Source organism: Aquila chrysaetos, chromosome 20, assembly GCF_900496995.4.
Source record: "Aquila chrysaetos chrysaetos chromosome 20, bAquChr1.4, whole genome shotgun sequence".
Classification (NCBI taxonomy): domain Eukaryota; kingdom Metazoa; phylum Chordata; class Aves; order Accipitriformes; family Accipitridae; genus Aquila; species Aquila chrysaetos.
In genome coordinates, this window is record NC_044023.1 from 17,540,157 (window position 1) to 17,553,598 (window position 13,442).

The following is a 13,442-nucleotide window of genomic DNA, read 5'->3' on the forward strand; positions in this document are numbered from 1 at the left end:
CTCAGCACTCCTTACCTGCCTCCTTCTCTCACACACTTACTCCGATTTGGGATCCCCAGCCAAAGACACACAAACTGCTGGCAGAGGGTGCGATCGCAGGCGCTCCTCTGCTTCATACCTGGGCGCAGGACACTGAGCATGCTCCCGGTTCCTCCCCAGCCAGGTTTCAGGGGGAAGAAGGAAAAAAAAAAAAAAAGCAAAAAAAAAAAAAGCTTCCCTGAAAGTAGATTAGAGATGTCCCAGCAGTGGATGAGCTTTATCCTGGATCCGTTTCAAAGCTTTTCAACTCAAAAGGGGATAAAGCAGCGAGCAAAGTGCACACAGCCATAGCTTGTTTTAGCAACTGCCTCTAAATCAACCCCTACAAACAAAAAGTCTTTTATAGCAAAAGACAGGAGCTCTGGGTCTCATTTCAGGTGCTGGCAAAACACACCTGCACATTTGATTGTGCCTCAGTTTCTCATCTATAAGGAGCAGCTGTGAAGGCCTGGTTTATTCCTCCTTTTGCTTGCCTTGCCTGTAGCACATTTGGATAATGTAGAGCCTTTTACAAGGCATTTTTACAATACCTAAGACAACAGGGCCTTGACCTCTATTATAGCTGCTAAATAGTATCACGTTGCTTGCATCACTGTAAACCCAGAACTTAGGCAAATAAGGAACAGCTCCCAAGTGACTGTCAAAAAAAGTCTCCTCCAGTATCCAAACAGTGCTGGCAATATAACTAAAGCTGCTGGAGCGGAGACGTGAAATCTTATAGATCGGAAAGGGAAATGGGCAGAAGGATGAAAACGGCAGGCTGCTCTCCCGCAGCTGGAAGCGCACATTTGGTTCAGGGACTACTGCTTCCCTGGAGTCGAAGGTTGCCAGAAATCTTGCGCCAGAATCCGATCCAATTTCCATATAGCTTCCTTATGTCGCCTGCACGCCGGCACATAAACCCACGCTTGGCCGAACGGCCGCCGCTCTCCCAGTCGGAGCGCTCGCTCTGCCCGTTTCACAGCAGGATCCCCGCGACACATCCATGTCGCACCTCAGGTGAAAATCCTGAATCAGCCGACTTCTTATAAATGTACGATTTATGCAAGACACCGGTGCCAATCTGGCCAGACGGCTGGGACGGGGACCAAGGCTCCGGCGGGTGCCCACGCGGTGGCTGGCATCCCCACCGGCCGGCTGGGGCAGAGCTGGCACGCTGACTTGCGTGTCCAGCTACAGAAATATCCGTGTTTAGCATATCTGCCTTGTAAATGATGCCATTTCCCCAGGTCTTCCCAATCTGCAAATATGTCCTTTTAATTGAGTTGGGACTCGGGGGGTTGTAGAAGCAGCCCAGTCACACCAAAGGCAGACAGCTGAAGACCCGTGTTACCAGTACGCTGACCTCGGCGGCCCAGGCAGTGGCCGTCAGCACGAGAACAAGTAACACCGGTGTGATCCTGCCCTCTCCTTTCTTCAGGTCTCCCCTGGTGCTCACAAGAGCTACGATATCAGGCTGGTTCCTTTGACCACCTCCCGGTGGTCTATACTGGATGGAAAGGACAACATGGGTTGTTCAGGTTTTAAATTTTCAAGCCAGACAGGAACAATATATTCCGAGGAAGAAAGATTTCTGGTATAGTGAAAGGAAGAACATACACAATAAATAAAGCCTCCAACATTGGGGAAGGGCCCTTTTGACTTTGCGATCCATAAAAGCAGCTTTATCAGAGTATAGCAATTCCCATATGGGACTGGAAATAGGTTACACTGGGAGAAAACTTTGGCCATGCCAAGGTTTTGGGGGTCTTTTTGTTTTTCTTCTGCTTGCTTGGTTTTTTTTTGTCACCAGGAGTTTGATCCTTCTGCTAAAATTTGTAATCACAAGAAACCACCAACCTTTTCACAGTAAATCAGACCTTATAATTCCCATTATGCCTGCCCCTAAGTACCCCCAGTCTACCCCATCCCCGATGTTTCTTACTGAACAAAGGCATAAATCACCACCAACATACCCCCACCATCCTGGATCCGGCCACAATCCGCATCATTTGTCACCACCCCATCTGTTACTTCACCTCCCAGCCACGTACGCAAGGACTTGTTTTTGGGACCCCAGCACAGCTCAGAGCCACCCAAGAGGACAGTCCCTGCTGTGAGGACAATGAAGCCGCCCAAAACCAGGCACATATCACCTGAGACAGGAAAGTGAGGAACCTCCAGGCACCCCAAACAGCAAAGGTGCACAGTGCATCTCTAGGTACCTGCATTTACAGTGTTGACATCAACAGCTTGGCAAAGAGCAAAATCCATGTTACCCCAAGGAAGCTACTTGCAGTTCTCCAGGATTTTGCCTTTAAAAAGTCCATCATTGCAGTGAATAAAGTTTTATCAAGTGCAGCAGAAAATAAATTTCAAAATAGAATCTTATGCACTTGTACTAGCAGCTTTAAAAAAGCCACGCTGTTCAGCATGCCAGACTGCTGCAAACTACCCAGTCCCAATACGCTCAGTTCTGAGCAAATACAGCACTGAACTTCTCCTTAACAACTTCAATGCTGCCAAGACTGATGATTTTCACACATATCTGATGGTTTTCTAAAAAAACTCAGCTCCTGGAGTCACACGATAAAGTAGAAATATGCACTTTTATTAAGTAAAAAGGCTTTTAGATCATCATTTTTGCCCAGGGAACACAAAAAATGAACCTTTACATTACAAAACTGGAAAAATGCTAGAGCTAAAAGACCTTCAACAGTTACCATTGCTTTAAATCTCAGGGCAAGCAGGCACTAAATAAGCTACATGCTTTTTTTTTTTTTTTTGGAGCTCATCCCACAACTTACATGAACATCTAAGTTGTTGGGGATTTTTTCCCCCCAAAATTTATGCTGTAATTCTGAGCAGTGAATAAATTCCAAGAAATTATGAGCTCTCTACCATTACTTGAACAATATGAAACAAGGCGACGTGCCCAGAATAAATTCCCAATTATTCATTTAGTTCTTCCTGTGACTACAGAGATCTCTGTCTTTAAAATAATAAAATAAAAAAATTAAACACAATCTGGAGAGCTGTAAATGCACAGACAAAAGGGTCCATCTTCCACTGTAAGATCTTCTCCTCCAAATCCTAATATTTCCAGTGGGCTTCCAGGCCCGTGAAACTCCCACTGAAAGCCAACGCAGCATTGCCTGCCAACTCTGAGCCACCTCAGGAACTGAAACGCTTCTAAAATTAAGGAATAATATGAAAAGATGAACCCCTGCACCCGTCCACCAGATGTATTTAGCCACGACACCCCCAGCAGGTCCCTCCAGCCTGGCTTGCACAGGGGCAGCGCAGCCCTGACCCATCAGCCTTGACGCCGAGGATGCAGCCCTGTGATACTCTCCGATGGCCGGGGGCCATCCCCGTGGCACCGGGGAGGACACGGACCGTCCCTTGTCCCCAGCCAGGATGGCTCTGGTGACAGAGGAAAGGCAGCACGGCTATGCTGCCGGGAGGGAGTCAAAGCAAAGGGCCAAAAAAAAAAAAAAACCCAAAAAAACAAACAAAAAAAACCCCACGCAGGCCAGCTCATACCACCAGCTGGTGCTGAGCCTCTGTATTTATAAGAGATTTTTGTGGAAGTCAGAAGGGCCGGTTGTGGCCACAGCCGCAGGCAGATGACAGCTCCGGCGGGAGCAGCTTCAAGGCTGCTCCGAGCGGCGCTGGGCACAGACCGCCGGCTGACGGTGGTTTGCTGTTCTCCCACCCGTTTCTTGGGCTGTCCTGCGGGAGGGCGGCTACGTCCTTCCCACAGCTCAGCCTGAACTTGTCACCCTCTTGGACCCGGGACCCCTGAGCCCCAGGGAAACGAGGTCCACGGGAGGTCTTCTCTCCTCCGCATCCGACTCACTTGGTGGCTGCGGGTAAAGGACCAAAGCTCCTCCATCGTCTCCTGATCCACATTTGAGCCACCTCTAACGCTGCAGGAGAGTCTCGGAGAGGCGGTTTGGAAACCTCCCCTTCCTCACAGCGACGGGACCGCCGAGCTGCCCGTGACCCCGGTTTGCCGCACCTCCAGCGACAGCCGGATTCTCCCCACAGCAGAAGGTGGCTCCAAGCGCTCCGTGTCCTCACATCAGCTCTTCACCCCGTCTCATTAAGTCGTTCCTCCCTGCTGCCCCCTCCTTGCTGTTAACCTCCGCGAGCACTAACGGGCTCCTTTGCAAATCCGGTGCACATTCGGTAGAGCTCGGCAAGCTTGAAACGCTAATATGCTCATGCATATACACAGAAAAGCAAGTTTTGTTCTAAATAGAAGTGGCAGCTTCTAATTTAAGACTCTGTAATTTGACTGCTAGGCACAACAAAAACTACCTATTTCCCATGTAGGCAAACAGTCTGTTATAATGCCCTCTCAACGTGCAATTTCAAATAAAGGCGACCAACTTCTGCCTTACACAGAGAGTGCACGGGTTCCCTTTGCTGCTAACCCCTTCTGCTGGGGCTCACTCCCCTGCAGCCCCAGTTGTATTTTTATGGATGAAATTCCACTCCCCCCCCGCTAATGCCATCAACCAGTCGCCGAGAGCAAGAATTGCATTAAATTATTTCATCCGCAGTCAGACTACCCGTAGGGGCAGGAGCGAGGGAGCGGGCAGAGGGGAGGCAGCCAGGAACCAGAATCCCACGTGATCCTAAACACATACAGGGCTTCTCAGCAGCTTTTAAAAAAAATGCTTAGTCTTCTTTATACACGTGTCCATGTATTTATATATGCATATACATATGCACACACATACACGCACCCCTATAAAATGCAGATTTAAATCATGCACACTGTCACTGCAGTGAATAGTTAGTGTCTTGTGTGCATGTCACCAACAGACCCAGCAGAGCTCTGACAGCCCCACACACTTGGTTGCAGCCAGTGGGCTCCCGCAAGCACCTGGGAGCACTGCTGCTCTGCTCCCCAGGCAGGATTGGGACCTGCTGCACCCTGCATTGCACCTTTTCCTTGCTGAAATGCAGAAAATCAAAGCTTTCCACTCCCAGGCGCTGGACCCCAGTCTGAACCGGGCACAACCTCACTCCAGCAGGAAACAACCCCACTGCACGATGCACACAGCTTTATCCACTTTATTTTTCAACCTGCTGAATTGCTAGAATATGTTTAGCTGTTATACGTGGACCCTAGATCCATAATCCCGCCCTCAGCAGCTGTTACATTTGCTGTGCTATTTACGGCAGATGTTACGGCTCCGTAAAAAGGTAAAACAATTGAGACTTCCGAAATTGGGGCTGGGGGGAGGTGAAGCAGAGCCCAACCCCTGCACCCAGCTGCTGCCAGGCTCGGACCATCAGCTGCGGATGCAGCACCAACACATGCGATAAAGAGCCACGTCGCAGCGTACAGCAGCTTAAGGAAATTTCAAGTGTTTCCATAGTGGCATTAAAAAGCTGTCAGCTTCCTGCGACTCAAGCAGCAGAGGCTGAAATTCAGTGTTTAAAGTATGATTAAATATAAGTGACTTAAATTATAGATTCCAGTTGTTGGAACTGACACCATTTAAAACATGCCATCTATTCCCCGTTTCCTCTGACACTGATTACTATCCACTAAAAGATGAGCATTTTCTTACAGGCACTCAAGTACCAAACTAGGGATTTATAAATTGGAGATAATTAAAAGGTTTTGCATTACAAAAAGATTTAAAAATTTACATTCCGTGGACCACCTGAGAACACTTAAAGAGTCAAAATGGACATTTTATACCAGCAAACCTGCCTGCTCTCTATCACGGCTGCTAATTGAGGCACAAGAAGCTTGGAGCTATTTTACAGTGGATTCACAATCAAACATTTGCTGAGCTGGTGGACAACCCGAGACAGACTCAGGACCTGTCCTTAATTCTCCCACATGGAGCTGTGTAAGCTGAAAGTCTATTAAGCTGACACAAATAAATTGCCTGTTTCTCCTTGATAAATATACAGAGCGACTTGCAAGACGTTACTTTTCAGATTTCGAAGACAAGGAACTGTATGATTTTCTTGGCTAGCAATGACAGCGCTTTACAGGGAGCAAGAAGAGGAAGCATGAGGGATCGCCCAAGGCCATGAGAACTGGGAGACCCCCTTCCCCATCCACCCAGAGCACCCACAGCCCCTCCCAGAGGCTGGTTTGGTCAATTCCTGAGAGACCAGCAGCTCCTTGCAACTGGGGCCACACTGTGGCCTTGCAGTCAGATACCCCAACCCAGAGCACCTGGGTATTTGCCTTTGCCTCGGACAGAAATTGCACTGGCGGTGTAAGCAGTGGACACCAACCTTGTAAGCTTCAAAGCAAACCCTCTGAGATCATTTAGCCTCCTAAAATGGCTTGAGAGGAAGAGTTTTGTTCTTAATTTAGCCTACAGAACCAGGAGAAACCCATGAAGAGTCAGTGGGATTTTCCAGCTGAGAACAAGCTCTTACCCAACACTTCCAACCCACAGAGCTCAAAGTGCTTTGCAAGACTCACCGACACCTTTCCTTCAGTAGGGAAACTGAGGCACAAGTCAATCTCTTCTCTTGGGCAGCCTTGGGACAAACCAGCTTGCCACCCCCTGCACCGCCCTGCCAGCCACCAAGGTTGTGGTCTTTTCCTTACACCTTGCTGTGTGCCATTTGGCAGAGACATGCTGCACGTGAACAACTTCTGCTCACCTTCGGGCTGAAACACCAAGCACCTGCAAGTCGCCTGGGCTTTAGCTGTCTCAAGAGGTAACTGATACAAAAAGGCATTAAAGCTGGTTGCTTTAGTGATCTTGACATGCAAAGCTTTGAAACATCACAAAACATTATTCTGGACCAAAAATAAACCTAGCAAGTGACGGTGGAAGCGTTTCAACATCCAGGGTGATGGCTGGAGCCGCGGCAGGGGGAGCTAGGCCTGGATGTTGCAACGTTATCCCCATTTTACATACCAGAAGATCGAGGCATGGTAAAGAAAAACAACTTGCTGCTGTGCTGAGACTTTGAGAGCAAAGCGCCTCAAAATCCTTCATGCATTATTGTTTTGTGTAGGATGTCCGACTCACCACCCCAGTGACACGCGCACGTGAAGGGATCAACTTGCCAGTATGACAGCAGACAATGGAATTGCGCATGGGCATCTCACTAACTTCAAAAAACGCCCTTTTAACATTATTTTCTCCCCTTCCCTGAAATTTGCAAGCCAGAAAAAGCAGTATCGATCTCACTACCTGGCAGAAATAAGGTAGAGACTAATTAAGCACAGAGATCTCAGGGAAGGAGTCTCCAAGGAATCTTTTCGTTCAAACAAGGACCCTTACAAAATACCAGGAGAAAGAGAAAAAAAGAAAAAAAGAAAAAAAGGGAAAAAAGGGAAAAAAGCCTAATTCTGGATCTTCACTGTCAGCTTGCTTTTCCCTGCACTCACAGGAGCACAGAGCATCGTAGACTCAAAACAGGAGAAGACGCTCTGAGGAGAACTGTAGCTTTGAGCATAAGACAGAGGGAGAGGAGAAGCAATGCAAACAGCAGCAAATATAAACAGTGACTCATGACACACAGCAAATAAACAGCACTAACAGTTTTTGCAATTATAATTCAAACCAAAATAAACTAAGAATGACAGTCCAGCACAACGAAAGGGAGGATGACAGTGATGGGAGGGGAGCGTGGGGACTCCATCACATTCACATCTGTTGGTCTCATAACATCCCAAATGAGCAGCTCCAGAAAGAAACAGAAAGAGGGAAGGAAAAATGTATGGGACAGCAGCAATTTCTTGTGATCTACATCTGTGCTTGAAGTTTTCATGACTGCACTGAGAGCGGAATTTATATCCCAAACCCATGTAACAACCTACAACACTGCTACTGCTTTTGACCCCCGGCCCCTGAAAGCACCTCTAGCAACAGAAATAAAAAGTCCAACTTGGTGAGTTAATGAGTAAAATAGACCTTGTGTGGTGGGTGGATGGGCAGAAGGCAACAGAGTGGAGGAAGAAATCACACCATCGGCAAGAGGCACTGGTTTAACTGCTCTGCAAATCCTCCAGTGAAGCAGATTCACAATTTCTTTTGCTATTGCTTCATTACCTTCCTAGTGAGGAACTCTCCCCCAATACACACCTTTAATATTTTTTTTCAGGCAAATAAAGGTATTTTCCCCCAGTGGGTGCTAAAAGCCGATCATCATCCTTTTTACAGAAATCTTTTATGCGTCAGAAAATGCATTGCCTGCACTCAGGCTTATATTTCCAAATACAATTCCTTCAGCTTTCCCTCTCCGGCCTCATTTGCTGAGCCTCCCATCTGCGCGGTTCATCTCCAGACTTGCAAGCGTGACCGCTCTCCTCCTGCCTTGCACCGCCCAGCACCCCTCCGTGCAGCGGGAAGCAATTATCAGCCTTGTCTTACGCACAACGCTTCTGTAATGATGACTCAGAGAGAGATTTGACTCCTTCTCGCAAAACCTCGGGACGCTGTTGACTTGTTCGAGCTGGCCGTTCACAACAGCCCCCATCACCACGTACCACCCGGCCCGCTGCTCCTCCTTTTGCATTCGGTCATTCGCCTCCTGCTCCCTCCAGAGCCACCACACCCTCCTCTTCCCTATACCTCATCATGTTGGTGCCCGATGGGTTTTGCTGTGCACCAAGATGATCTGTAATTCTGCTCCTAAGCCTTAGTCACATCAGCAGTCCCTCTCGTGCACTAACCGGTTATCCCATTAAAGAGGGAAGTTGGAGAGATTCTATTTTTTTTTTTTTTCTTTATAAGTCAGCTTTTCTTCTGGACCCCATCCTCATCCTCCTCTCTGCTGTTCACAACTTCCTCTGGAACTTTTTTGAGGAATGAGGGTCAGATTCTCTGATCCTTCATTTTCTGGGTCTTCCCTTTCCCTCCCATTGAAGGTCTGGAGAGGGCTTTGCTCCGTTCCACCACATCCCCAGGGAACATTGACAGCAATCACCAATGGCTCAGAGCTTGCTGAGACCAGGTTTTCTTCAAGTCATCTAGAATGATTTCACCAAGCCCGGCTGACATGAGCATTGCATAATCTCTTCTTTCTCTATTCACATTCCCTTACCTCCCCTATTTGAAAAGCTACACGTCTGTGTATGTAACTAGCATTGCAGTTTTGTGAGTACCAAAGCAGAGGAAGCACAAAGCACATCCGTCTCTTGTGACCCCTCATCTCTCCAGCCTTGCTCTGCTCCTCTATGGCCTTTCTCACACATTCCACTTTTTTTGCAAGAACTTCTCCCAGTTTGGAAGCCTTCAAATGAATAGTTTTTCCACTAGAGGGCACAAAGACAATTTCTCCTAAATGGAAACTGATGTTAGAAGGATTAATAAAATAATTACTAACATCTCACCAAAGGTATCTCCAACTCCCAAGAAATGAACACTTAATAAATTGAGATGTAGTTCCAACTCCCCAGGTACTACAACACCACCAAACGTCTCTAACATGTAGAGATTGAAAACCTAGAAATCCAGAAGTGACACTGCTCTAACAAGATCTCCTATACAACACTAAGCACTTTATCCAGCGATTTCTACGCTGCCCACAATTTCTCGTTAGGCACAGAGCACAGTATTAACACAGCAACGGAGACAGAAAATCCATCCTAGTATTTTCTAAGTTGAACTTATCCAAATCTAGCTTCAAGTCGATGAACTTTTTTATGCTTTTGTTTCCTAGATCAAAAGAAGTTCTCTACCAGCAAAGATCTTCTGTTTGCAGATGCTTTTAGATCACGATAAGTCACCTCCTGACCTGTCTTGGGTAAACTAAAGAGATTTTAGCCTTTAAGGCTCTTCTATACAAGCCAGCTTTTCCAGCTTTAAAGCTTGTCTTGTAAACTTCTTACAGGCTGTATCTATAACCCTGACATCTTAACCAGTTCCTCACCAAGGAACGGTGCTGGTCCATAAAAACATATAAACTCAACCGGAAAGCAATCAAGTCAAACATTTGATTACACAAATCCAACAAGTGGGACGACAGCAATAATTTCGGAGCATTACGTACATCGAGAGCACCATGGCCCTCGGGGTTCATCGGCCTCCCCAGCCCCACCAACAGCCTCAGGTACGGCAAGCCTTGCGTGAACCTACCTTGCCGACTCCTGTAATCCTGACAAGCCGCTCTTTCGGGGCCCAGGCCGAGGAGATGTGCAAGCGCTTGGTAGCCCACTCGTGTGCGGGTGCCTACACGCACACCCACGCTCCCCTCCATGACCGGCTGTCCTTCGACGCACACTCACTCCTCCAGCCTGAAGGCAGCGAGGTTTGCTTTCTGCCTACCGCTGCCTGTGGATTTCCACTTACTGGAAGGTTTGGCTTGAACGGAGTCAGCCCAGAGACTTTTGCTAATGGAAGGAGAGAGACAATAGCGATACGCAGGTGCTTCCTCCCATTTAAAGTGTTTACTTGTGCAGCTTAACACAGTGACGCTATTGTGAATGAGATCTGCATGTTGGCTTACAGAGTTCAAAAGGTAGCACGTAACAAAAGGAACCCCAAAATACTGCTTATTAAATTAAAGGTTTTTTTTTTTCTTTCCTTTTAAACTCTGCTTCCTTTGCCAATGCCAAGTAAGAGGGTTTTTCCAACCATACAATAAAAGCAGTTTCAAATGGGAAATGATACACACTACATCAAAACAAAACAAAAAAACTCTTAACACAAAAGCAAAGAATTTATCAGTATATCTCCACTGCCTATGCAGCAGGTTCCTTTTGGCATGGAAAGGACAACTCTGTCAGCTAGCAGTGAAGGCTGAACTCAAGACCGCTATAACTGCTCGCACCCTGAGAAAAATCAAAAACATCAAGAGGGAAGGTAGGGTATAGCTAAGCCACAACAGAGCTAAGGAAAATATCAGTCTGAAAAAGGAACAAAGGAGTATTTGTTTTATGAGATAAAGCAAGCAATTCAGCTGTATTCCACAGTAAACCATTTGGCTTAGGACCGAAACAGGGAAGGAACAAAAAAAAAAAAAAAAAAAAAAAAACCAAAAACAAAAACCCCGGAGCATCTGATTCTAATTTTGTTGTCCTAAGCTTACATTACATGAATCAAGATGTTTACTAGAGGTGCCTGGCACTCAAATCCATGGTTGGACCTTGTACATAGGAAGTATCAGATGTGCTGAACGTCTTGCAGTTCCCTCTACAACCAGTGAAGGCTCAAAGATACTTTAGCACTTAACAGTAAAATAACAATAACAACAATAAAAAAATGTCAAGACAGTTTTTCAAGTATATAAATGAACTCAGAAATCCAACTTTATAGACACTAATTTGTGAAAAATCTCAGTCCTCCCAAAACACCAACTTTTCACTGTTTGAGAAGTTTCAAATAAAACATCCTCATATTCAAGATCCTGCAACATAAGACTGCACCTCATTTTCACATAAAACTACACCACAAAATGCCAGATGTGCTGAAACCAATGCCACACACAGTCTCATTCAACTCCATTCTCTTAACATCAAAATAAATAGAATTGAGTCCTTCTGTCTGAGTGCCGTATTATTTTCTCCTCTCCTCATGGTTGCAGCTATTTCAGATGTGCTTCCATTGATTTTCCTTCTCGGTGGGAACAGACCGAGTGGGATTTGGCACTTTGCTCTCTGCTATCATCTTCTGAGATCTGGTGGGATGATTGCTCAGAGAATGTCAGATCCAGACTCCTTCCATTCTCAATCGTCAGTGAAACTAGAAATGGCAACTAAAATCCCTCTCTCCATCACAGGTATGTGTTGGAAGGTAAGTGGCAAGTGCTGCTTTCATTGATGCAAATGACAGAGTAAAGCAATGGCTTAAAATTAGCAGGTTAATAATTTTAGAGTTGCTTTTGTGCAGCTCAGCAATCCTGTGTCAAGCTTACTGGACTTCTCCTTGAAGTAACCTAAGAACATACGCAGATGTGTGCTAAAAACAGCTGCAGCAACTCACGAACTCGATTGTTGACTAACAGTTTGGACCAAACGTGTTTTACCTGTGCTGAAACAGTCTGTCAGCACTCTCACCCACACACACCCCCTCCTCATTTGAAACAGCACTAGCAAACAGCAGATGGGCTTCATAACCTCTTAAACCACCCTGTCTGTTCTGCAAACAAATCTCCAGCAAGCAAAGGCTAAATGAGCATCTACAGTCGTCTCTAAGTTATCCACAAAAATGAAGACAAGGCATTGTGTGCACTGTGTTCTCAGGTACGAACTCAAATCCAGGGCAACTGCTAGGCAGTCTCTGCCCCAAATCACTCAGCATCACCGCGAGCAACCCATCCTGAATTGCTCCACCACCCTCTCCAGCAGCCCTGCAGAGGGGAACCAGGGACCTTGCAAGGTGGCAGACAGGAGGACAGCACTCCTGTGTCTCTTTTATTGGTGGTTTTAGTCTTTAGTCTTGCTGGACACGAGCAATCCATGTGTTTTATTTTTATGCCTTTCATTCTACTGCTGCGTGCAGTTCCTGAAGGGACATAAGATGCCACTGCTTTATAGAAGATCCAACTGAAAAAACAATTTAATGCACATTCGCTGAAAGAGAGCATCAGAAAGTAAACAGGTGAAAGTAACTTCATTTACCAGAGGTGGCTTATGGATGCTCAGAGACGCTGAGATTTATTACATACTGCCTTGGGCAGGTGAAGGACAGCGAGAGGAGAGAAGAATTTCTGGCTGTAAAATGCCTTAAACGCCAAAACCCAAATGAGTCTTTACAAGATCTGTTACTTGTACTTGCTCCAAAGCTGCAAGAAGGGGGGTGGTCTGGGGCCCAAGCCATTGCTGACGACTCCCAACATGCTCCAGAACAGCCATGCAATTCCAGGGCTTGGTCCCACTGGGGCAGGAGGAGGGCTGCAGGAAAGCTGCCCTCTCCCAGCGCCGCTGCTGGGCACCACGTGCCGGTGCGCCAAGCCCTGCACGGTTCAGTGGGACGATGGGATTGGGTGGAACAAATTGGGAAGAACATTAGGAAAGGCTTTTCCAAAGCTCTCAGCATGACAGAAGAGGACAAGCCCTGCCTTATAAAAAACAACCATAACACCTCTGTGGGGAAACACGCTTCTGCAAAATCCTGAGCTCTGTTTTTGTTTTAAATGACTGAGAACAGAAGAAATGATTCATCCCCAAAGGACTACAGCCTGAAAGACCCGAATCCTGAAAGCAGCAAGGCACAGAAGTTGGAAGCGAACACAACTGGAGTTAGCAAGAAGAACAAATTAAAGATTTTCATTGTGGCAAATGAGGCTTTCAAATGGACTGGCAGTAACAGAGTGTTCAAAACTTTCTTGCATTACTTTTATGATTCCTCCCAGCAGCATGCAACAAAACATATCTGAGCTGTAATCAATTTCTTACAGCCTTATGTAAACATTATAGGAATTTTGTCCTCCCTGCTGCCGCTTTGTCTCCTATCTTGCCGTCTCAAGTCACTGCTTTT

General features: G+C 46.5%; 1 protein-coding gene across 33 annotated transcripts in view; it reads right to left on the reverse strand.

Moving 5' to 3' along the window:
• MAGI1 (membrane associated guanylate kinase, WW and PDZ domain containing 1) overlaps positions 1-13,442 on the reverse strand; it is a 356,594-nt gene that overhangs the window by 296,207 nt on the left and 46,945 nt on the right. Inside the window, exon 1 of one of the 33 annotated variants that reach the window (XM_030043374.2) lies at positions 10,101-10,281. The exons of the other annotated variants lie outside the window; for them this stretch is intronic. Within the exon in view, the coding sequence (XP_029899234.1) occupies positions 10,101-10,221 (121 nt within the window). The 5' untranslated portion in view covers positions 10,222-10,281. Of the gene's footprint in view, positions 1-10,100; positions 10,282-13,442 lie in introns of those variants that run through there. 33 annotated transcript variants of the gene reach the window in all.